Source organism: Phoenix dactylifera, chromosome 12 (assembly GCF_009389715.1).
Source record: "Phoenix dactylifera cultivar Barhee BC4 chromosome 12, palm_55x_up_171113_PBpolish2nd_filt_p, whole genome shotgun sequence".
NCBI classification, from domain to species: Eukaryota; Viridiplantae; Streptophyta; class Magnoliopsida; order Arecales; family Arecaceae; genus Phoenix; species Phoenix dactylifera.
In genome coordinates this window covers 3678002-3703877 of record NC_052403.1, presented here as the reverse complement: position 1 = coordinate 3703877, position 25876 = coordinate 3678002, and the positions used below count along the sequence as shown (strand labels likewise).

Sequence of the window (25876 nt, the reverse complement as noted above, 5' to 3'; positions counted from 1 at the left end):
AATATTCAAGATCTACCTAAAATATAACTGATATGAAACTAAATACATGCTCGTTCGGATCCTCACAGTTTGCCTTATCATCTTTCTCTCCCATGTTATACTTTTACGACAGGAAACCTGTGAACAATTAGGCCAATTGTGTAGGACATAAGAAAGGCTATCCAATCCATCACACATTTGGACAGTGGAGTGTGCGATCCATAGTGATGTAGTAACTATTTATCAATCACAAAAAAAAAGAACTGATAGAGAGAGAGAGAGAGAGAGGGCATATATAGCATGAATGAACGAATACTATTACTACGTCTTTGAGTAAAGCAAGCACTGCTCCTTTGGCACTTGGCATCGCCGCCTCATCTTTGAGCCACTGCATGGCATCGTCGCATCACCATTTGAACTCAGTCCGGTTGCAAGACAGGAAAGGTTGCTCATTGAAATTAATCCTTCAAGGCAAAACGTTATTTTATAGCTGATGTGCGTCATCTCTATTGCCGACTGTTGTGGGACTCGGACATTGTCATGTAGCTTGCCTACCTTGGATTTGTCTCCAACCATAAATAGTCCACTAAGAAAGTTCTATATGAAAGAACACAATTAAGCTGTCCATGTAGTAACGCAATATCAAATGCCATAGGATGTGGGAATGAGAAAATAATGCTCATAAGCCGGCATCCACTAGAGGAAAAATTGAAAAAGCCAATACTTTTTAAGTCATCTATCGACACTTGTAAGCATCGCAAAATAATGCTCGAAAATTAATATCACACCTTAGCTTGTAAGCGTTACACCTTTTCTTCTATCATCAAATCTTAAAAATTAATGGAAGACCGTGAATGTTTTTCTATACAACAAACGGGTGTACTAGTTTTTTAAACAAATGAAAAAAGAAAAAGGAGAAACTTAGGACTTACTCCCTACGTTTGGGTCCACTTAATATTTTCTAAAACAAAGGATCTAGAATTTGCATAGCTTTTCCACTCATCATTCTTAATACCTGAAGGAGATTCCTGCAACCCCGAAAATTTTACTGTTGTTCATGAAGAGAAAGAGGAGAAATTTTACTGGAGTTCATGAAGAGAAAGAAGCTCTTAAGAGAGAGAAATTTTCTAGGGAGAGAGTATGCTTTGATGGAACCTGGATTCTTTTCCTTTCTTTTCTTTCATTCTTTTTTACCCGAGGGTGGGGGGTGGAGACTCTGATAGAATTGTGAATGGTCCCTTGGCATGGAAGCAACAAGCAGTATAATTATATTTGGCGGTTCTTTTAACAACAAGAGGGGACATGAAGGCAGCTTCCTTGGTTTACATTGAGCTCCCTGTGCCCAATTGGGAGGAGCGAGGAATTCGTACTGGGAACTAAAGATTTAGAAAATTTTAAATATGTCAGAAGTATGATGGATTTGCAGACCCTAGCATTGAATACTAGCATTTTTGTTGGGTTCTGTCCCCTCCTTGTCACTAGTTTAATTATAGCACTCATACAATGGAAAAAATAAGTAGAAGATTGTGATATGTTTGATAAGGTCACGCATCTCTTGTATACACGCTTATAATCGTCACAATGGACATGAATGCATGAGATTATATTCTATGATGAGATTGGTTAGATGCAAGATGGTAGACAAGCAAGTGCATTATTTATTAGTCTTTCTGAAAAAATGTCATCAACTTCATCACATAGACTTGATAATTGACATTTGGCAATTGCATGCAAGATGTACCCTTAATTTTCTATAATGAGTTTGAATACTTGATGTTCAATAGCATCTCATCACAATTTTTAAATCCTCCCTAAAGATGGATGATGGTGTAAGCTTCATTTGGGAATGGATGCATAAGGGCTCATGTAATTCTGAGAGGTTAGGTTATTGCCAAACGTCATTAATTAGCATGATCTCTGATCACACTCTAATTATTATAATCACTTTTTTCTAGGATGGGTAAATTAAGGGAAACTATTCTTTCTTTTAACTTTTTGGGTTTTTAATGTAGAAAGGTCTGAATGGTGCTCCTTCCTTTTCCTTTCAAATTACTGTCTTTCCAAAAGATACATTTGATATGTGGAAAATAGACAACCAAAGCAAAAGCAAGTAGTTGAGATAAAGTGAAATAAACTCTTGCATCACTCTGGAATTAAAGGAATCTTGAGAGGAACATAACTGTAGCACATGATTCTTCCTTTTAATTGGTTAATTTACACTGTTAAAAGTTAAGCTAATCCAACTACAATTTGTTTATAAGTGCATCTAATTGCTTAGATGATATTTACCTTTATCGCTTATGATTTTCTAGCTAAATTCTTAAGCATGAAAAAATAATTCAACTATGTTGGTGCAAACATATCATCCAAACTTCCCTCAAGGTCGAAGCTTTATTTATTTACTGCAAAATTTCAATCATACATGGTCGGATTCCTAGCTCAATCTCATGTCAAACTGAGCTAGCAATCACAGGTCATTACCATTTTGCTATTACGATTTGAACCCCGGACTTGCTTCAAGAGTAAGTAGTTAGAGAGTAGGTGCCAAATATTAGATCCAATGTGCCAAACACAATAGACTCCACAATAGAAAAGAGTAAGTACTCCAACCAAAAAAAAAAGGTTTTTTTCAAAGAAAAATGATCTATTGATTTGCCAATTACTTTACATGTATGTCACATAACTCCGATCGTAGAATTCAATAGACTATGGTAACAAGATGGTTGAATGTTAAATAAGAAAAGATGAGTCCTTTAGTCTGCTTTACAGAGTATGCATTGATGCATAAAACAAAGTATGGGGCCTCCCACCCACTCCCACCATCATAAGATTGCAATAGAAAGGAAGGCTTTCCTAAGTTCAACAAAAGCTGATGTCTAAGATATAAGGGAATCTGAAACCACTCAAGTCATGCATTGAAGGCATTGTCTTGACTTAAAAAGTGGGTTAAAGGTAGCAAAGCAAGGTATCTGGGCCTCATCTAATCAAATTGCACTAGACCTAACACATATGCCCTACTACAATATACTGTTGAATACTGAGGTCAAATCTAAACCAAGATTTCCAACAAGTTTGTATATGGATTTGACACAAGATGTGATCAGATCTGACCGGACCCAATTAGAGGCAAAAAAAAGATTACACAAGAAACATCTGGGCGTTCACATGTAATGCTTTGTAGATCTTACTCGAAATCAACTAGTCCTGAGCCATCAACGTGGATGGATCAAATCCAGATCTTAGCTATTGGCCTGTAACTGTTGAAGTGGCTTAAGGTTTTGTGGAAGGGAACATTAGTTCGGCCCTTGGTTATTATTTTCACCAATTCTATTTTCTCCTTCATTGGCTCCTTTCCAATTTGTTGGAATAGTAAAATTACTCTCCATTTATTTGAAAGCCCAGATGCTAGCTTTACGAAGTTTTGCAAGAAACAATAGACTCCGATGCAAAGCATTACAAATCTATAGTTGCTACGCTATTTCTTTTTTGATGCTTGAGATAATGATTCGATTTTTAACAACACTGTTACATTATTACCTCAATATTATTGGTGATATTTCTGATTACATCAACGCATTTGTGCGTCAAAACAATGCTATTTATTTATAACTTTATGCAGAAGTTTAATCAGCCCCCATCATTTCATTGCAACGAAGAAGTCAACATAAGATTAGAGCTGTAACATAAGCAGAGAATGGAGAAGAAGAAACAAAAAATCCATTGATTTTTCATGCACCATAGCACCTTGCAACTACCGTGAGCACATAAAGATATTGAAATATTTAAAATGACAAAGATATAGCATAGATATAGATGATGAGAAAATTGGCTATATATCTTTTTGTACCATCGCAGACATCGACATTTCTCTATATCAAAACTTAAGCGAATCACTTTTTTCGCCAATTAGATGTGATAAGATTTGCTGATTTCGTCATGTCACAAGAGCTTGATCTTGGAGCAGGGCCACCAAGTCGACAGGATGCACCCCGATTATCTATGTCAAGATCTTAACATGTCTTCAGAAAGCCCTAACCCTCACAAATATCTTGGAAGCCATATCCCTACGTTGACCAACGACGTCACCTTCTGACCAAGCTACAGTACCCAAGTCCCATTGGATACGTAGGATCTCTGGTGAAGACGACAAGTCAAAAGTCCACCTTGGTGGGGCCCGCCCCAAGTAGTCCCTTCCCTCGAATATATAAACTCAGCATTACCGCGGCCGAAATCATAGGTTTTGTTTATGGGCATTTGGTTCTTGGGTCTCTCTCTCTCATCGTCGCTCCCTCTCACCGCGACTCGATTGGAGGAAAACAAGGAGAATGAGTGCTGGTGAGTACGAAGAGATTTTTGGATTTGCTTTATTTGGGGTCAGAATTTCTGGCATTTTGGGTTCTTCTACAGGTTCTTTGGGGGTGGAAATTTCGGGGGAAGAAAAAGGAAAAGATTGAGGGCATGATAGTTCTTGTTCCCAGAGGCCTTTTTGGGAGGGGCAAGGTCGCGTGTTGGGTGATGGGCCTTGTTGGATTTTCTTGTTTCTCTTCCAAATTAGATGCCCTCAATCTCCTTTTACGCCTATGGGATTGAATTCCGGTTCCGCGGGGTTGTTTTCAGTGCAGTCTTTTCCCTTTCGGGGGGTTTTCTTTTCTTTTCTTTTTTGAACCCTTGCTTCTTTTCTTGAAATGAGATATTTGGTCCGTTTTAACATGTTCTGGTTAGAATTCCTGATGGGATTGTTCTGGTTTTGGGTTTTGGGATTGGGGATTGGATTGGGATTTTGAAGGGATTGGTTCGATGTGGGAAGGTGGGCATTGTTAGGGTTTTAAAAATATTTTTGGGTATTGGAATCGATGAAAACTTTCAGCCCCTTTTAGTTCCGGGAATCTCTTTTTAGGGGCATCTTGAGTTCTTTCATGGTAGTCAGAGATGAAGTCTTTTCAGCCGAGTTCTCAGGATCACTAGGTTTGTTTTATTGGAAGCTCTTTCTGAGTTGTGTTCTTTTGATTTGCAGATTAGGGGTTTGGAAGGATAGAAGGTGTTTGTTGTTGATTTTATCAAAAAAGAGGAACTTCAGAAGAAAAGAGAAGACTTCTTCGTGCGTTTTAGGTTCTTTTTGTATTTTGGAGTTCGCAGAGATTTTGCATGTGGGGTCTGGGCCTGAGGCTCTGACTGCTGAGATTTGGTTGAGGAGTCGGTGAATGAGGATTCAGACAATGGCGTCGCAGGGTGGTGGAGGCAGTGGAGGGCAGCGATCCCAGATTCAGAGCTTGGCGAGGCAAGGCTCCCTTTATAGCCTTACCCTCAATGAGGTCCAGAGCCACTTGGGTGAACCCTTAGTCAGCATGAACCTTGATGAGCTCCTCAAAAGCGTGTTCCCAGAGGGCAACCAACCCATGGGAATGGACCTTGACACCGCCACCAGCCAATATACCTCTAGTTCTGGCCTCCAGCGCCAGGGAAGCATTACCATGCCACAGGCCCTAAGCAAGAAGACGGTGGATGAGTTGTGGAGAGATATCCAGCAGGGGCAGCAGAAGAGCAACAAGGAGCAGAGATCAGGTTGTGAGAGGCAGTCGACACTTGGAGAGATGACACTGGAGGACTTTCTGGTGAAGGCTGGGGTGGTTGTGGAGGGCTGTGCTAAGGATGTGAATGATATTATGGGGAATGTGGGTCCTGTTGGAAGTGCCAATCCAGCGGCTGGGCTGCAGGATTTTGGACAGGGAGCACATTGGTTGCAGCAATATCATCAGATGTCTGCCATGGATCAGCATCAGCAGGGGCAGCAAAGCATGATGGGTGCTTATGTCCCGAGCTGTCCGGTCCCCCAGCCTTTGGGTCTTGGCACCAGCCCCATTTTGGACGCTGTCTTCCCTGATGGCCAGATGAACATTTCATCTCCTCGATTGGGGGCGCTCTCCGATCCACAGACACCGCCAGGTCGTAAACGAGCAGCTTCAGGGGACGGGACGGACAGATTAGTGGAGAGGAGGCAGAAGAGGATGATTAAGAATCGGGAGTCTGCTGCCCGTTCAAGAGCTAGGAAGCAGGTTGGGCTCCACTTTATGTTTTTTTAAGGCTTGTTTTTTGGTTCACCTTTCTTCAGTCTGCTATGATGTGGTATACGATGCTTTGGTATTTATTATACTTTTATCCAATCATTCATTATCTAATAAAGGTTTGTGTTGTTATGCTAGGCCTACACAAATGAACTAGAAATCAAGGTTTCTCGTCTGGAAGAGGAAAATGTGAGACTGAAGAAACAGAAGGTATATTTTTTCATTTTTGTCTTTTAGGATTTTGATGGATGTAGCCTTATTCATGAGTATTTGGTATTCCATATCATCAAACACAAATTTCTAGTGGTAGTCTCTTATTCTTTATTTGTAGGTTATCTAAGATCAGTGCATTTGAAAATTATGATTCCTATATTCAATGCAGAAACTTTTGATTTCTTGACTCATTGTGCTTAAGATTTGGTATGATGTTGAATCATGAACCAAGATTTTTAACAATAAGATGAATGTATTTATTCCGGCAATTTGTCATAGTTTGACTTTATCAATGATTAAGTTATGTAAAACTCAATGTTGAGAAAGTGGTTCTTCAAAAATCAGATTCCTGGCACACAGATGCATACTTTACTCATCCGATTTTTACAGAATACATGAGCACTTCATCTGACATGCATTAAGTGTTTGCATAATTTTCTGAAGTGAGAGTGCAACAAAGTACTTTGAATTGGATATTTACTTAGACATATTGTTGGTGAATGTATATTTACTTCAAAAGATTAAAAATCTTATGTCCTATGACTTGCTTCTGTTAATTTGCACTCCTCTAAAGCTTAGACCGAATATTCCCCTACATTTATCAGGCTAAACTCAAAATCTTGTATTGCTTTATTTGGTTGAGAGATTTGTGACAGGTATAGTTGTTTGTGAATGTGTTCTGATTGTGAACACATTCCCTGTAATCGATTTTAGAAGGTAAAAAATGCCACCTTGAATAGAGGAGCAAGCACTTGATTATGTAGTTCACATCCTGAAAGCTCTTCTCCTTATGTAAAACAAATAACAACTAGGAGGTCAGAGATTTTAGCACATTGCTTATTGTCTACTCCTTTTCTTTTTAAGTTGTTTGTAATTATCTCTGCATAATCTTCGCAATGCCCACCAAATCATTATATTTTTATTATCATGTACTATCTCTAAGTGGACAAAAAAAAAATGCATTTTTTGGATTTTTCTTGCTTTTGAATTATTTAGCTAATGAAATAAAATTTCCCAAGTAAGAAGCTTCAATATTTGACCATACTACCAAGGATACTTGTCACCGATCTTAATCTATGTCCACCATACCTCTTTTAATGCATGAATGCAAACCAACCTTTGTCATCTAATTTGACTCAAGAATACTTATTTAATCACTTTATAGGTCGATAATTTTTCTAATCTATTGTATGACAAGCTAGAGAACTACCAAGAATTTCTGTAGGCCTTCGATGCACATGCATTTCCAATATGAGATCTGTGTTTTATTTGACAAACCTCATTTGACAAACCAGCTAGAAATTTCTCATTTGACAAACCTTCGGTATTTCTTTTCCTATCCTTACTAATGCCCTGAGCAAGATCTGTGTTTCTAATTATCCTCTGATAATTTAGCTAATATTTAGATTTCATCACTCGAGTTCATAAAGTAACAAATGTTAGACATGTGTATGCATGCATGCATGTAAATATACACACACGTATCAAAGTGGGTATAGTAGCTGACCCTAAATAGCTGGGAAAAGGCTGGATGGCTAGGTATGGTATCACAGTTGATTTAGTAACTCTGGTACCAAGAAAAATGTAGCTATTCTTCTGACTAGTTTTTCTAGAAAAGATCCAAATCTTTGATAACCCAAGAAAAAAATGGAAGTAGGTGGATAAGGTTTGCATGTACGTTGTTCTTGCTTTTTTTTTTTTTTAATTTTTGAGTCAATTGTTCAGAATCTTTCTTGCAATTGGTCAAGAAAGATTTATGAAAATTTTTGGGTCATCACCAAGAATTGATGACCTTGCAAATGAAACTCTCATTCTTGTGATGTGGAAATAACAAGGGTTGTGGGCTGTTTTAATTCTAGCTGGGATCTCATATCTGTAGTTTGAGGTACGGAGTTTTGGGATAGTTATGGATCTTCCAAGAAAAGCATATCGATTATGCATGGGATATGTGCATCAAGAGCACATATCCCATGGACAGGGCTGATATTTCGTTGGGTTTTATGCCTTCTTAGGTTTTAGAGCCAAGCCTTTTGTTTGTGCGCATGCGCCTGCGTGCATGCGTGCCTTTGTGGGTGCATGCATGTATTGTTACGTATCCTTGTACATGGGAGTAGCCATCAAACTTTTTGAATTTTCAACCATTGCAGTTCAAATCTTCAATGGAGAAGGTTCATATTGTTTTATTTTTGACATCCTTTGCATCCACCATGATTTGCTAAGAAAACCACATGGTAGAATTTTAATTTCTTTGCACCAAACTTAGCTTGTCTGCATGCAAATATTGTTTGAGAGATTCCACCAATAAGAATACCTTTAAGAAACTCACTGATATTAAGAGGGGAATTGTAACCAGAAGTTCTCTGACTTTCTCTGATCTTTTTTCATTTCTTCTATATCTCTCCTCTTCTTGATTGCTTTCCACTCTAGTGGCTCTTTGGGATGGCTGTTATATGCCCCCAGCTCACATTCTGTATACTATGAACTAAAGTCTCTCAATTTCTTTAGTATTTTAAATGAAAAAGAATGTATTTGATGGCAATAAGGAATTTTGCAAACTTATGATGTGCAAATGTGTGCAAATGACATGTGCTTATGCTCTCACAGGCTAGACCTTTAACCCATGTCTTTTACCTGATGTTGCAACTCTCCAAGTTATTTTGTGATATGACATCGAATATGGCATGTGGCCTTTTGCCTGCTTTTCTAAAATTTCCAAGTATGTAATTTAGCTTCTCTCATCATTTGCTTAGGTTGCTTCTAGGTCTCAGAGTTGGTTGCTTGATAGGTCTCAGAGTTATCTAAATAATATCCTTGTTAAGGTACAGTACCTGTGATGATTAACCCTTTGTTTTTAATGGCAATAAAACATAAATAAATATGAGAAATATTTATAGTAGTAAATAACACCCCACATCATCGAAATATTAATTGCCTATGGTAAAACCAGTGCCATAGACAATAGATAAAAATGCGAATCAGTTCCTGTTAATCGCCCATAACTTCATCTTCACTTTTTGTCTGTCCCATTTTATGATCAAAGACATCATCTGACATTATTTTTGAACAAATAAAAGCAAGATTTTCCCAGTATAACTGCAAGCTTCCTAAAGAAAAGCATCTTGATCAAGAGCACAAGGAATTTCTTTCCATATATCTCCTTTCAAATCATTATATCTGTATGCTTGTTTGGAAGGCTCTTCTTGATCAATCCTTCGATTCCATCCTGAATCTTGGAAAGCAAATTGCACCAATCACATGCAATGTTCTAGAAAACAAATTATTCTTAAATTTTCATTTTATATGAATGAAATTAAATTTCCAAATCCTTAAGTTCATTAATAATGTTCAATAAGTAATAAATATTATTTTTCTTAACTTTATAAGAAAATAAGGAAATCAAATCAAATGTTATTCTAGTCATCCATTTAAGTTTCTGATCTTAACATAGACTTCCATCGCAATGAACTAAATGGATATAAAACATGCTTTATGAACTAAATGGATATAAAACATGCTTGTACAAGGAAAAGTAAACTTTAGTGGCTGTAAACAATGTCATTTTAATTTCTCTTCTTCTGTATTTACAATAAATGAAACTTCTAGGTGATTTATATTGTCAGTGAATTATATCTATATCAAAATAAAACATGAGTACTTATGTGTTTTGGGTGAATCAAAATGTAAGAATCCGATAATAATTATGTTTACTATTGATTTTGATAAAATACATGCTCTATTGAGCTTTCCTTTTCTAGGAATAGCCTTTTAGTAAGCATCAAAATCAAGCTAACATTATATTTAACTATAACAAATCTTTACTGTGGAACTTTCTTAATAGCAAATTATAATCCGTCATCTTTGAAGAAATTTTCTTGCAGATCATTCTTAAGGACTATTCACCACATATCAATACGTTATTTTTAGCAGAAGTTTTATTTATGCCTTGGAAAAAGAATACAAAGTTACCGGAAAAAAAGAATACAAGCATGTGTGAGTAGAAGTAAATCTCAAGTACTTTCCCATCTTCTTTGGGCTGGTAGTTTTCATCTTGCCCTCATATTCTATCACTTTTAGATATAATCATGAAGTTTCAATTTTCAAACAACAATATTCACCTTTTTGTGCTTGGTATATTAAAATCATTAAAATATCTCCCCACCACAAGGGTCATCATCATCATCCAAGATATCTCATCAAAATGGGTTTGGCTATAAGAATATTGCTTTAATTCGATAAGGGTCCATGGATGGATAAAAGAGATTTTGACAACTGATTGTCACCTGGATGTTACTGCCATGAATTCATGTCACATTCTGAGTCAAGGTAGTTTTTGGCAATACAGAGGCCTACCATGAAGACTTAAAGGGTAGTTGTTAGATATGGATGCTTGATTGGTTTTATCTTTAATTCATGCAATCTAGGATGCTTAGAAACTTTCTGAGTATAATTCCATGAAGTTTAGTAACTCAATTGCAATGACAAACAAGGGTGCAATCCTTCACTATCTATTGTCATACTCTAAATCATGATTACTATATTGGTTTGCACAGTTTCAACTCTCAAGCATCTAGTTCATGATGACTTCCTGATTTGAGTTCCTATAACGAGAAGTTGTATTATTTGTCAATGAAGTTTGACCTTCAAGTCTCGATCACGATTATTGATTAGTTGTTCTTCCAGGGAAAACTAACTTGTTGCATGTTGTCTTACCATAGCTACAATAGCATAGCAAGCCACTGGGAGAATAAGGTTCCTTTGATACAAATAACATATTGTTGAAGTTGCATTACTTTTGCAAAATAGATGAAGCAATAAGGCAGCACTGAAAAACAAAAAAAGAAACCTACTTGTGGAAAGAAGCCCTTCTTCAACCTTTATTTTGAGAAAAGTCAGTGAAGTGCTCTTGTTGTGAAATTGTTAGACATGGATTTATATAGCTGTTACATTATAAAAACAGTTCAATTTAACAAAAACCTTATCTTCAATTTGTGCAACTTTCTCCTGATTTGCTACTGTAGTTAGGAGGCGGAGAAGGCATAAAGAAGTTAAAAGAAAACCAATCATGCTGCACAATCCAATCATGTCAGAAGATTACCTATAAAGATATTTTGCTTGGCCATATATCTATGGTGATAAATAGCACTAAGTAACAGTGCAACTTGCTTAAATTGTAAGCTGCGTGCTCTTGTTATAGGCTTCAACAATTCTGCTGTGGCAATTGAGTAGGGACCAGGGGGAACACAGGGGGTGAGGGTGAGGTAGGGGAAAGGGTGGGTGATGTGTGCTTATGTGTTGGTGAAGGGGAGAAGAGGGAGGGGGTGGGGTGACTCTGTTCAACAGAAAGATTTTTTGAACTGAACTAATGTGTAAATGTCTATGTTCAGTTAGAACTGCTCATTTTAAGCGAACTAAGTTAAATTTATAAACTATTGGACGTATATGGGTAAACATTAACCTATGTTTTTAATTTGCTGGAAACTCCTGAAAATTCTGATTTTTGACTATGTGTGAGCCACTAAGATTGATTAGCTGATGGATACATAAATAGGATTAAGGGATGACGTAAATGATTGAGATTTTGGAAGAGAAAGGCCTATGTCACGGACTGAAAAGGGAAAAAATCCCTGGCAGAGAAGAAAACAAGGGGTGAAAGGAAAGAAATGATATTGCCTGAGCTTGCTTTGGAACTAAGAATCAATTTCAAAGGTTGAAAGTCACACTCTCATCATGGAATCTCATCAATATGATAATGTTCTCCAAGGAGTTGAAATCTAGCAACGTCATTAAATTTCTGAATAAGATTTAACTGCATGAAGTGGCCTTCTCCTTTCATAGATTCAATTCTGCTCCTAACCTCTGGCTTGAGCTATAAGACCTTTTTCCAACAAAAGGCACTCAAAACATTCCTGTAATTGCAAATCCCATTTATGAAGGCATTAGAGACATCAAAACTACTTGAAAGCACAGACCTTATGAATTTAGACATTCCTAACCTGGCTACTCCTAAAGGAGTACCTGTTGAAACTATTTCTATTCAAAATAGGTCTGATAAAAAGAGTCATGTATTCAACCCAGAAATTGCAATAAAGTCAAAATGAATTTGCTTCCATTACTCCTGATCCAATTCATACAAGAACAATGAAAACCCTAACAAGTAAAAGCAATGATCTTCATCAATCAAAAATAGGAAGGGATGACCTTTTCACTTAGCGAAAGTATGTTGGGGTGACCCATTTGAAAATGAATCATATAAACAGTTACAGTAGCAAAGGTGGCTTTTGAAGTAGGTGTTGCGTGTAAACTATGAGCTAGAATAGATGTTCTGTAGTCTGCATCTTTGAGTTGAGTAGTCTGATATTTGAAAGATCTTGTAAGGGCAAGGATGATTGGTTGAGTCATCATAAGCAGTAATGGGAGGGGAGTCTTTTGGAGTAGGTATTAGTTTGAGTAGTATATAGTAGTAGGTTGTTGCTGTGGTATGTTGCTTGGAGTTCATGTTCTCATATTAGTGAAGAGGGGATGCAGATAGTTGGTTTCCCATCCTTCCATGTCCTCTGGATAAACTAACCTGATTAGGAGATTAGGCACAAGTTTCATGCTTGAGCTTTTCAGGGTTATCGACATTTTCTTGTTACGAGTTTAGGAAATGCTAGTGATGGGAGGCCAAGATGATGTCTTGGTGAACTCCTCTACCATCTGAACTGATATTGGGCATGTATGTGATTTATCTGGAGTTCTGTTGCCCTCTAAAAGATTCTTGAGTTTCTAGCTTGTTGCTTTATGTTGGTTTTGCTTCACAATCTTCCTCTATATGTTTTGTGGATGATAGATGAGTTCATTTCCTTCACAATCTGCACCTTTTAAAATAATGGTCTCATGACCAATAATAGGTATGGGAGAGTAGTAGCACGATGATGATGGTGATGTAGACAAATTGCTTCGACTGCTTAAGACTATGTAGTGGGCAAGCATAACTATAACCGACATATCTTAAACCATCAACCACGGCTAGAGTTATGAATTTTTCATCTCAAGCTATTCCAAACTATTATGTTCGTTCTTCTCAAGCTACACTCTATCCTTATTTCTGCTTCAGCCTAGGTCCTTCCTCTATCTTTTCTTTTGTTTTTTCAGATCCATCACTAGAAATTAGAATGCTCTTCCTCACTGGGTCACTTCTACTCTCCTTTTAGATGTTCTAATAACTATTCCATCTTCATATCACGTGCCCTTCTAACTTAGTGGAACATAATTTTTTTTAATATAACTTTCTTAACGTTTTATCTCAACCACTAGAAAGTGTCCTGTGCATGTGGCAGTCAAACAAAAATGTGTGATCGGATCTGTTTACTTTGTTGTTCCAGCCCTGCCGAATTTTCAAACCCAGCCAAAAGGCAGGCTTCCTTAGCCTTGACCAGCATGCCAAAGCAAGTACTGACAGTTAATCGTCTCCCAATCGCATGTTTTGGAAGGGATCTTAACTAAACTCACCAATTTCTTCTCTGGTACAGGTCTACTTGTCATGTAGGTTGCATTTTGTTAGGATCATTGGTAATAGACTAATATAATTATTATGTTTAGAGTAAATAATAACATTGGTCTTATCTGGGCGAACCTAGATACTTTCTTACTTTTATTTCTCATATTACCTCTGTTTGCAGTTGGAAAATCTTTTTGTCAATGCATATTGAGATGTTTGGACAAGAGTTTTCTTTTATGTCTATGCTTCTTGTTAAAGACTAAAAAGCCATAATTTTATTATCTAATTCCATTCCAACAAGCATAGATATGTTTAGTAATAGTGAGTCAGCATAAGCCTGTCGCTAAGCAACCCTAGTGCATAAACTGTGCGGGTTAGTTTTGGGGCTTCTGAAGCAGCTCTAGTTATTCCTTCTGCGAGTATAGGTTGAATCAGCTTACTTTAGTTTTATCTGGTGTTCCTTTGAGGGACCAAATGCAATTTTTGAGTGGGAGAAACATCTATATCGATGATGTCCTTGCTCATGAAGATTAGGAATTTTTAATGGCAAATAGATTTTTTAAAAAAGAAGGAATAAGATGCTACCGGCTGTTAGCTCAGCATTGGCACCCCTTTCCTAAAGGCTTGCTCTTGAGGGAAGGTCCAGGGTTCAAACCTTGGTGGTGGTTTATTAAGACTGTTTGTCCACTCCCCCCAAAACCCAAAAAAGGGAATAAGATGTAACGTGACTTCAATAATTCTTTTTCCCATGTTGTTCCTTGGTGATCCAATTGAGCATTTTCCAAATAGTAGGTGGGAAAAGTGTTAAAACATCAATTGCTCCTAAATTTGTGTAAGGATGAGATCTTAAGCTATATCATAAAAAATATAATTATAGAGTATTACATGATTGAAAAAGGATGATAAAGAGGCACCTGCGATCAGAAGAGTAGTTGCTTAAATTTGTGAATGGTCCTATGCCTCAGAAATTGCTACGGGAACAAACTTGTATAAAAAATGAAAAAAATGATGACATGATATCGGTTTATGCTTAATTCTCCTCTCGCTTGGGAATGTCTGCTTTAGATAGTAAATGTTCTCATGCCACATATGCCATGAGTTCTTTGAACTTATCGCCTCGCAAGTGTCATTGGTATCTTTACATACTCCTTGGCTGCTTTTTTTCTCAGAGAACCTCTGCATCTCACCGTGCATATTATCAAATTCATCTTCTACAATCTTGTGGCTGTTTTTATGTTTGTTGTTAAGAAATATTGCTATCTGACTTTTACAAGAAAATACTGAATTTCTTATGTACATTCTTCTTCCCTAATTGATTAGCGAGAAAACCAGAGATGCTATATTTCCAAAGGATCCATGGGCATTTCATGTTGCAGGCATAAAGAAGAACAAAGCGATTCATGACCAGAGTTTTAGTTTTAGTTTCTGATCATTAGTGAAAATGTTTCTCTTCTGATGATTGAGCTTGTACGCCACACCAGAAAGCTGACTCTATTTCTCTATCCCCCTGCAGGAATTGGAGAAGATACTGTTCTCAGTACCTCTACCAGAACCGAGGTATCAGCTTCGGAGGACAAGTTCAGCTCCCTTCTGATCATGTTCATATTAAATTTTGTAGATTTGACATGGGATGTTGTATTTGCGTCTTGGGTTAGAAATATGTGGTAGCTTTGGTTTTTTCGCTGTCCTGCTCTGGGGTTTTTAAGATTGTGAGGGCCCCTACGTATGCTGCTGCCGCCCCTTCTGTAAACTTCTACTAAGGCTTTGTTCAATGTAAATCTGCTAGGCACATGAGCACTTATTAGAGTTCTTTTATATATTTCATGTGTCTTTTTTTGGCACGTTAGCTTTGATGGTCATTGAACTAGTGGATAAAAGGTGGATGCGTGAAGAACTGCAGCTCTGATTGTTTCTGGGCATTAGATATATCGAAAGCAGCAGCTAAAGTGTAATTACAGTACTCCTTGCGTGCTGAAGTGAACTCTTCCGGGGCATCAAGCTTTGCATATAAAGTCGCTGCAGGATTAGTGCGATTCATTTGACTTGTAAATTCTAACTCGGAGGTTCAGTTAAAAATTTATGTATATTTGCTATGCTAGCTCAGTTTATCAGTTCATGCAATCAGAATCATATAATGTAGTTGATACTTCATTATGTCTATAAAACATTTACTTGAGCGATGGGATGAGATATTAATACTGCAGACGGTAGAAAGCCACATGAAGCTATGGAGTTGATTGTTTCGAAGGACTCAGTCACATGATTATTGTTACGAAGATTTGAAGCAGGCAATCCTTTGTAATGAGACATGCTGACCAAATGTTTTGCCTAAGTAAGGCTATTACGTATGATTTAGAGGAATTTTCTTCTTAGTATTGGAGCAAATGGCCCTCAGAATTTTTTTCCATTTGAAATGCAGGAGTCCATGCGGTCTCGCATGGCAATAATTTAGTTCACCTAAGAGCAAAACATCTTATGAGGGCTCCTTCCATTGGTGTCCAAAGCAATAATGCGAACATCACACAAAGGTAAGTTAATCAATGCAAACAACAGCATGGTATCTACTTAAAATTGGAAACTGCGAGGGAAATTAGTTAAAAGCTTTTATCATGGTATCGTTGTTATATTGTCACGACCTGAATCCGGACATAATTTGTCACGCCCCAAATTTGGCTCATGACACGGTCTTGCTACTGTAAGGTATTGCCCAGCTCGTCATAATAATAATTCTTACATGTAACAAGATAAAATTTTATCATACCTTCATAAAAATAATTCATTTTCATGCAATTTATCATAACTATAATTCATACCAATTAAATATTTATGAAGGATGCATTTTGATCAAATTTATGAATCATATCCAACTATATGCTTGATCTTACTTTCGAAAAAAAGCATCATAACAAATATATATTTCTCTAATTCATACTACAATTAAATAGTAATTTGAAATCAATAAGATTTGTGCCAGGATTACTTACTTTGGTTCGCTCGCAGAATCCTAATCTCGTTCGACAAATTCTCTATATCTATCAAACGGTTCAAAATGTATTATTCGTTATTCATTAAATTAAAATTTTAAAATAAACTTGAATAGATCTTAAGTCCAATCGGGTGATTCAGACTAAAATCTACTTATTAAGGAGAGAGAGGAGGTGCAGTGGTGCACTCAAAATGTGATCTCTCTCTTAATTATTATTTTATTCACTTATTCTATTATATATATTTTATTTTTTATTTTATTTTATTTTATTTATTTATTTTTCTTTTCTTTTCTTTCTTATTTTTTTTTATTCTTTTCTTTCTTCTTTTCCATTTGATTTCTTTTCCATTTTATTTATTTTTCTTTTCTTTTTTATTCCGAAACTTCCCCCTTTTTTTTCTTTCTTTTTCTTCTCCTCCCCCTCTCTTCTCCCGACTTCTTCTCCTCCCCCCCCCTTTTCTTCTTCTTTCTTCTCCCGCGAAGGGAGGAGGGCGAGCTCGGGGCCGCGGCCGGCGGCGCCTGCGGCCCGGCCTCTTTCTTCTCTTTTTCTTCTTCTTCTTCCTCTTCTTTCTTCCTCTTCTTTTCTCTTCTTCCTCTTTCTTCTTCTCCTTTTTTTTCTTTCTTTCTTTCTTTCTTTCTCTCTTCTATTTGATCTATTTTCCCGAGTGGATCGGGAGGAGGAAAGGCAGTAAAGAAAGGGGTAATAGACGGATCTTACCTCACTAATTAGAGCAGGGGGCGAGGGTGGTGAAGTCCAGCGAGGAGAGGCCCCGGCGGAGGATACCGGAGGTAGAACCCAGCATGAGCGAGGACGGCGGCGAACATCACGCGGCCGGAGTGCCCAGATCTGGCAACATCCCGGTCCGAGAACAAGGAGAGAACAGGGAGGAGGGGGTTCCAGGAACGGGTGAGCCTTTCGGGGTTCTTTCTTTCTTTTTCTTTTTCTTTTTCTTTTTTTATAGGTGGTCTTCGAAATGGCCTGGCTCGTTCACCGCCGCGATGCCTGCGGCAGTTGAGCGGGATCGGAGGCCATTCAAGAGGCCGCGGAGCTGTCGCGGCGTCTCCGCCTCGGTAACGCACATATATGATTTATCAAAATCTCAGAAAACCTTGGGACATTTCTCTTATCTTTTAATAAACTGCAGAGTTTAACCAAAAATATTACTTCATTAAATAAAATACCTGATGGGGTTGACAACATATTCGCCAGCATTAGTATCCAAATTCCTTTTTTTCTTGTATGTTTCCAAAGAATGTCAAGAGCCAAACATGTGTTTAAAGAGGTGAATTGAACCGTAAATTGGGTGGCTGTTTATGCGATCCTGAGAGTACATTGTGGATTAGAAAGAGAGAGTTGTCTAAGATACTTTGTGATATTTTGTTCTCTAATTTTGTTCGAATCCGAGTGGCAAGAATCGCCCGCTTAAGCAAAAGAAGAAGAAGAAAGAAAGAAAGAAAGAAGTCGGCCATTGCACTCTTTTTGTTTATTAGACAGCCAGCTATACTTTTCAGCAAGAGGAGAGAGGAGAAATGGAAGTCCAAAAAAACACAAAAATGGCCTAAAAACATTGTACATATATTCTCGAATTAAACTCTTTCTCGTCGTATCTCTACAATTTTATATGGATCAAATTCCAAGTGGACAAGCATCCGAACAATTGATCAACTGCCACCCAAAATTTTAAGGACAATTTTTATGAATTTTTACTGAACTTATCTGCTTCTTTCCCTCTTTTTTATTTTTGTTTAACAAAGACAAAAGAGGTATTAGCAATCCAAGTGTAAGTGGACTTAATCATCTAATATAAATGCCATAAAACCTTCTAATCTTGACTCCACAGCCACTCAACTTGCTTCCAACATGCATTACATGTGTTGAATGCTTGTTTACAAACCAAAATCAACTCTACGTGCATGATCGAACAATGAAAGAGAAATCACAATCAGCCACTAGAACAGTAGGTGTGATTTAATTTTCCTAATGGGTGCCGTAGAGGCTCGTTGATGTTCCTCTCTGGGAGCCAAACAATTCAACGTGAGACACGAGCCAGAGAAAAAGCTAGAAGTCATCAAATCGACATCAACATCAGCATCCACATGTGTTTAGAATGGTCATAAAGTAGAACCCAAACCATAAGTTTACATTCAAAAGACAAGTCAAAATGGAAGTATATATGACAATAATGTCTATTACCATGACAACGACACTATTTATCCTCCGAAGGCCCAATCATTTTGCTACGCTTTATTTTCTCATAATAAAAATTTGGCTTAAGAAGACAGATATGTGCTGCTGATGAAAGCTGACTCATGTCTACCTTATCCACCATGTATCCTCAAGGCCTGGATCACAAAAAGGGGAGATGATAATACTATCCACTTCACCATGGATCATCACAAGCTTGCTTCCTCTCTTCACCTCCTTACCTACATATAGATGGTCTCGGCATATGGGGCATGTCCTCCCCTGATGCTGCAACCATCTATCTAAGCAAAGCTTGTGGAAGTAGTGTTGGCACTTGAGATTACTAATATTTTCACCTTTTTCAATACTGCAGAGGCAAACGACGCATTCTGCTTCATCACTTGGCTCGAAGGAGCTGGCTGGAGTTATGATGAAGGATGGAGTGAGAAAGGCAGGCATGAGCCTTCGAAAGATGGAGTTGAAAGGGAGGATCAATATGGCAAGATAGCGGAGTAGTAGACTGGGAAAAGGTTGAGGAAGAAGGTGTGCTGTTGATGCCATTGGTTAGGACTTTGGATGATACAAGGATGGTGGAAGGGCCTCTTAAATAGAAGGAATAATCTGGGGTGCAAACCGAATTGCTATTGGCGTGTTCCTTATGTTTCATGATGTTCATGACTGCAAGCCAATCACATCCACTCCGTATCCATGGGGCAGACCGACGACGACTCGAGGGCCCCATCATCCATGCCAATAGAAATATGATACATCAGGACAAGAAGCCCGGTGGCTGTCTCTGAAAGGAATCAGCTGAGCTAGGCCGCAATGGCAATTCTGCTAGGACCATCTGTGAGTGGAGGTAGGAAGTTTGTTCCTTGGATATTTCCAGGAAATGGGGACAAGAAGACTTGTAGCGTTCGAGCTATAATTTAGTGGAAAAGCTTGGACAGATTGAAACCTACGTAAGTCCAAATTGTTTGTGGCAACCAAGTCCAAATTGCCACTTCTTCAGTAACTAGTTCATATATACGAGATATTGTCGCCGAGGTCGATTCATCTATTCAGGAATGTCTTTGTCGTCTATATTTCCTAGTACTGTTGAGCAAAGTAAGAAGAAAAGATTGTTTGGAAAAAAATTACCTCTCACCTATTTGCATCTTTAATAATTTAATTTGAACAATATAAAAATATTTGCATCCCTAATAATTTGATTTGAACAATATAAAAAGGCTTCTCAGCCCCTCTACAATTTTAAACCAATATCTTCATACCAGGCCATTGAGTCCTCCACCAGTTCCTTACATACATCCGGTTCTTTGGTCCCCACTTGACCCACAACATCTCTTCTACCATGCTCGGCCAACCCACAGTCAGCATTTGCACTAGCCGAGCCGCATAACCCCTTTGCCAAACCTGCTTGGAGTTTCCTCACCGCCCTCCCATGGCTAGTCGTTGCTGCCTCGAAGTTCAACCCCCTTGAGTTAGCAAGGTCGGCGGCCGAATCGGGCTTCGCTAATGTTCTCCGAACCTCTAGCTGTTGAAGCGCACTATCATGCAAAGCTGAGCCACCACCCGTTTCTCCACCCTTCGTGCTTCCCTCCAACGCCAAGGCTTCTTCCGGACTAGCCGATGCCCCCTCACTAAACGGAAGAGCAAAGGGCATGAGGGCCGCGGAGGCACTGCGAGAAGAAACCACCCCTCCTTCGAAGACAGGGGGTGTCACTAGTTTCGTAGGGCTCGCCCCTCGCTGGGTTGGGAAGAGGTCGGCCTTTCCCGGGCCGAAAGGCCTCCGGACTGCTCGTGGGCTTCTGCCCTGCTTGAGGTGGCCCTCTCCCGATGCGGCCTCCTTCATTACCGTGTCTACGGGCCCTGACCCACTGGCTTAGTCTACCGTGACCATCATTTGGGCTCGGCCTGCTTCAACGACTGAGTCGACTCAACTTTCCAATTCAGCCTTGGTTTGACTTGCTCCTTCAGCAGCCTGAACCGAATTCGGAAGCTTGGTTTGAACCATATAACAAGGTTCTTAAAAGCTTACTAGAGCTAAAATTGTTTCATTGATGCTTGAATTTTGCATTCCAATAAAATAGTTAGCAATCACAAATTATTTCAGTTCCTTCCAGAATCAGTCTGAAATTGGTGGAGCCATATGTTACTACTTACGTAACAGTGGTTTTGTGAAGTGATAAAGGTGTAAGAGTACAAGGAGTTCGCAGTTTGCTACCATTAAAAAGAACAGGAACCAATGATACAGCTCCTAAGGTTCTCAGAATTATCACTCTTAAGACATATTTGGTCAACAGGATTAGGATATAAGACAAAGGATTCCTATTAACACAAACACACCTTGAGACTCAAAATTGGAGTAGCTTCTCGAAACAAGATTTCACCTTACAAAAAGCTCAGTTTCAATACACAAACAGGATAATGCTGTAAATGTGGGCAACCATAAAGAAAAGGCATCAAAACCCCACTCCACTATTAAAAGACTTATTAGAAGAACTTAAGGATATCATGGATGATCGAAAACATTCTTTAATCAGCATCCCTTAAGAGAATTGAACCTTCAGTTTTGATGTATGTGCTCACTTGACTGTTTCTTTTTCTCTCTGGGTATTAAATTGTCATAAAAAAGCTATAGATAGTTGAATTTTTATCAGGTGAAGCAGAGCAATATTTGCGGTCCTGGCCAAGGGGCAGTAACAGCAGCAGTAGTAGCAGTATACAATTATTGGAAGTTCTAGGGAAGTCAGTGCATTTGTACTGAATGGGGAAGCACATAATTAGTTGTACTAGAATATAAGACCACAACTCCCATGAGGCTGTGAAGGGATGTCAGAGCATGTTTCACCTCAAAAGCTAATAAATACATCACTTGTCAGCAAATATGCTCTTATACTAACTTGTATTTTAAGAAGAGGAACAACAGTTCAACTAAACAAAAATAGTTTATGCCACCAGAAAAGGGGGGGAAATCTAGATGACTACCTATAAAAAATCAGCCAAGACCATCAAGAAATATCTGGGTTTCCAATTGTATTTCACTCTTCAAGATTATAAATTCACAGGAGAAATATTTCTCTACATAATAAATTGAATAAATCAATTTAAGCACAGAGCATGTGCAAGAACTGGTAGAATAGTTGGAGACTTCTTCTTAAGAAAAAGATGCAGACATCTGGTTCAAACAAGGCAGCACTCTCCATCATATGATGCCAAGTGGTATGTCACAGATAGTATCATCTTAAAGAATGCATCCTTCAATTTCACAAAAATATGCTTCTCTCAACAACATATTCGAAGGAAAAAGGTTACATTCTCAAAAAAGATGTTACTTTTTTTCAGTCCTATCAAAGATTTTATTATTATAATCTATGGAAAACCCCATAGTAGTTACACTACAGAAAGGTCAAAAAGTAAATAAACCATGTAAGGGTGGTGTGCAGAGGTAGCTTCTGTATCCTAGTCTTTATTTTGGATACTTATAGAATTAAACCCCGCTCCAAACAGGCTACAGTCTGGTCAATCACACTGAATGCAGTTAAAATAAATTCTATGACTTTTTATTTAGATTCCAAATACATTCAAGAAAAACGCATCATGGAATAAAATATATGAAAGAGATGTTTGTGTTGCCACCAGCATCACTTCGAAAAACTCCAAAACACAATAAGAAAAGAGCACAGTCACCATTTTGCTGCTCCATTTCATTATTCAAATAAAAGAATTGCTATCTCGCCTGGCATCTGTACAAGAGAACCATCACCTTTACACTTTTACAGATTAGAATGCCATCAAAGACTTGTGCACTGCAACCAAAATGACTAACTTCAAAAACTGTTATGAACTTTCAACATCTTGTCATCAGCAGCACCAGATATCGAAAACCTGTACCTGCCTAGAGTTTTATCTTAGATATTCATCGGACTCATACGTAATATTCATGAAACCATATGTTTTTTCTTAATCATTAAAAACATTTCGATCATATCATATTAAAATTTCAACATGAACTTATAAAGACTACATAACTGAAAAGGCATACATCGACAATCTAACATTGCCTCGTAACACTTCTTAAGTGAGGAATTCTTGTACAAATTACAATACTTCCACTCTAAGCTCTAACTCTGTGACAGGTTCCTATTAGCATGCATTATCATTTACACCAATAAAATATTTAGGTAGATCAAACTGAACAAATGCATAAACATACACGAACCTCCGATATGATCATTTGTCTCATATTCCACACATCTAAAAATATAGATGAACCTCCAGGGAACACAACATTAAGCAAACTATCTTGCTCTATCAATCAAACTAATGTTAAGCCAATCAAATTTCTGACCTGATAGCTAACAGTATGGACCCAGAGAAATCGAGTTTGGACCCAAAAGAAATCATGCATTGATTGCTGACAGACATAATGCAGAACAGTAAATAATATTATGTTCTCATGAATTATGTCCTAATAAAAAAAAAACCCTGCATCGATGAACAGAAGGAGGGGTTAAAATCCCCAAGCTATTCATTGTTCTGAAATGAAGGTTATAGGTTACACCAAACTCGGACCATTCCTTCAACAAAATCTCTTTATTTATTTTTAAATGTATTCTACTTTCTTTCCCATCCTTTTAGGAAAAGGATAAGTTAGAAACAGTAGCAGGAATTCACTTACTTGCCTCATTCCTCATCAGCCTTCTCTTCTCCTCCCCCTTCTCCTCCTCCTTTCCCTTCTGCGATCCCGTCAGCCTCGCCAGCAGCACAAACGACGCCCCACCCAAGACATTGTTCATGCACCTCAGCGCCACCACCGACACCTTAAAAGCGGCTGGCGGCAGCACCTTCGCCATCAAAAACTCCCCCCCATTCAAAGTCTGGTACCGGAAATTGCTGCTGAGACCCATGTGCAACGCCCATGTCAGCGCATTTAACACCGTAGGCGGCGGCTTGTTTGGTGTTTCAAACTCAGGATCCATTTTTTTCCTCAATGCGATAAGCCCATTCGAAATTGCCGTCCCGGCGAGCCCGGCGGCAAACCCGACGGCGGCAAAGGTGACACCTTTGTAGACAAAAGTGCCCAGCCGGGCGGGGAGAGAGTAGGGGCCGGCCTCGAACATGTGGCCGGGAGGGCAGGCGGCGAAGACGCCGGGGAGGGTGGCCGCGGCGGAGGCAGAGGTGGGGGCGAGGAGGTACATGAGGACGAAATTGAGGATGGATCCCACGACGAGGGTGGAGAAGACGAAGTCGAGCTCGTTGAGGCCGAAGTTTGGGCGCGAGGCCATGTCACCCAGGACGCAGGCGCTCACCCCGATGACCTCCTCCATGAGGACCTTGAAGGGGAATTGGGGGTCGGCGGCGACCCGCGATCTCCATCCACTGAGAAAGAGCGCGAGGGGGCCGGCCGCCCCATCGGAGGGCTCCTCGGGGAAGCCATCGCCTCCGCCGCCTCCACCGCCCCCGGGGTGTTTTCCCTTGCCGCCTCCCCCGCCGAGATCAAAGGAATCGGAGGAGGGGAAGGCGCGGCAGAGGTTAGGTTTCGAGGAGCGGAGGGCGAGGAGGAAAGGGGCGGCGGCGTCTGAGGAGGAGAAGAGGCGGGAGGAGGATGGGAGGGAGATGGCCGGCAGGAGGGGGTTTTGGACAGGGAGGCTATGGTTTCCGGCGAGGTGGGTGGCGGAGAGGTCGCGGAATGGGAAGTAGCGGAGGGGGGCGGCCATGGCGTTTGGTTTCTTCTCCTCCGGCGACGAGGGTGTGACGGAGGGTTTATTTCTATTATCGAAAAAGGGAGAGGGTTTATTTCTGGGTGTTTTACATTGTTTTCTTTTCCACCCCAGTAATGAGATGTTCTAGATTGCTACTAACATCCCATCATGGAAGGAAAGCAAGTGATCGGACGAACATGAAACAATTTCAAACCTCATGAATCCAAACCCAAATGCCGGACAAGTTCAGCCATCTCTACTTTTGATGAGAGCCTCACAGAATCTTCTACCTTTTGATAAGGCTTGCATATAGCCAAGACTCGAGCAACTAGTTGATAGATCATGGCCATGAATTAAAATCACAGTCCACAGATGTCAAGTTTTAATGATGAGTGATTGAGATTGTTTTCTGTTCCATACAAGCTATCTTTGAACATCTCCTACTAGATTAAATATGAACTCTAGATACTACCGTCATTGGTTCATTCAATCTTCTGTCATTAGTATGAAAAAATTTAAAAGAATCAGACCATAAGAAATGTTGAGGCAGTAGAATATTATGAAAGGAATCAAGCATATGTAGCTTGGCGGCGTGCACAAACACCATCTTTAAGACGATGTTTGCCTCCATTGTCGCAAATCACTTCCAGAATACGACAAAGCCGCCAGAAATTTACAGGGCAACAATTCTAAAGATTTTTCTTCAGAACTTCTCTACAAAACTATGATACTTGACTAAAAAGAGAATAGTGAGATGGAGGGAGATTGAGAGTATGTTCTCAAATTTGAGATCCATAGCCTCTATTTATAGATGTTGACTGCTCGGATATATCTGTTTATGAAACAATGTGATTGTTCAGATATATCTATTTATGAAGCAATATAAATGTTCACATTGAATTGGTAGTCATTCAAATGGCATCATCTTATGCACAAACCTAATGGTGTTACATCAGACTCCAATTAGCTCTCTCCCTAGATAACATCCTGTTTATCTGTGTACAACTACATGCTTAATCAAATACTATGCTTGAGCAAAGGGTGGCTTGACATAAGTGATGCAAATAACAAAACCACTCCAGTTGCTAACCTACCATGATGACACATTTATAAACATGCTCTTCACAGACCAAGTCATTTCATCACGACCTTCAATTTTGTATTTGAGTATTGATCTTCAAAAATAGCAGTCTTAAGGCCCATGCCTTCAAACATCTGATGGAAACAGAGAGCAGCTACTAGTAGCCGAATGGTGCAAGGGTTCTC

The 25876-nt window shown here is 38.9% G+C and overlaps 2 protein-coding genes and 1 long non-coding RNA gene across 3 annotated transcripts; 2 read left to right on the top strand and 1 right to left on the bottom strand.

Moving 5' to 3' along the window:
* Nucleotides 1-4202: 4202 nt before the first annotated feature.
* LOC120112717 (ABSCISIC ACID-INSENSITIVE 5-like protein 2) lies at nt 4203-15912 on the top strand. The gene is made up of 4 exons (XM_039132330.1): nt 4203-4314; nt 4994-6032; nt 6180-6251; nt 15248-15912. The coding sequence occupies exons 2-4, from the start codon at nt 5181-5183 to the stop codon at nt 15326-15328; spliced, it is 1005 nt and encodes a 334-aa protein (XP_038988258.1). The 5' UTR covers nt 4203-4314; nt 4994-5180; the 3' UTR covers nt 15329-15912.
* Nucleotides 15913-17136: 1224 nt separating this feature from the next.
* On the top strand, nt 17137-19988 carry LOC120112716. The gene is made up of 2 exons (XR_005514334.1): nt 17137-17627; nt 19279-19988. It is a non-coding gene; the product is annotated as an uncharacterized LOC120112716 (long non-coding RNA).
* A 3303-nt stretch (nt 19989-23291) lies between these two features.
* LOC103719730 (protein RETICULATA-RELATED 3, chloroplastic-like) lies at nt 23292-24842 on the bottom strand. Its single transcript, XM_008809107.4, has one exon. The coding sequence runs from the start codon at nt 24623-24625 to the stop codon at nt 23579-23581; it is 1047 nt and encodes a 348-aa protein (XP_008807329.2). The 5' UTR covers nt 24626-24842; the 3' UTR covers nt 23292-23578.
* Between the last annotated feature and the right edge of the window lie 1034 nt (nt 24843-25876).

Excerpts from the sequence above, each read along its gene's own strand:
- LOC120112717 (XM_039132330.1), top strand. The coding sequence starts at position 5,181 with ATGAGGATTCAGACAATGGCGTCGCAGGGTGGTGGAGGCAGTGGAGGG. Across the intron at positions 6,033-6,179 it reads GTTCAAGAGCTAGGAAGCAG|GCCTACACAAATGAACTAGA; the intron begins GTTGGGCTCCAC and ends TTGTTATGCTAG. Across the intron at positions 6,252-15,247 it reads TGAGACTGAAGAAACAGAAG|GAATTGGAGAAGATACTGTT; the intron begins GTATATTTTTTC and ends ATCCCCCTGCAG.
- LOC103719730 (XM_008809107.4), bottom strand. The coding sequence starts at position 24,625 with ATGGCCGCCCCCCTCCGCTACTTCCCATTCCGCGACCTCTCCGCCACC.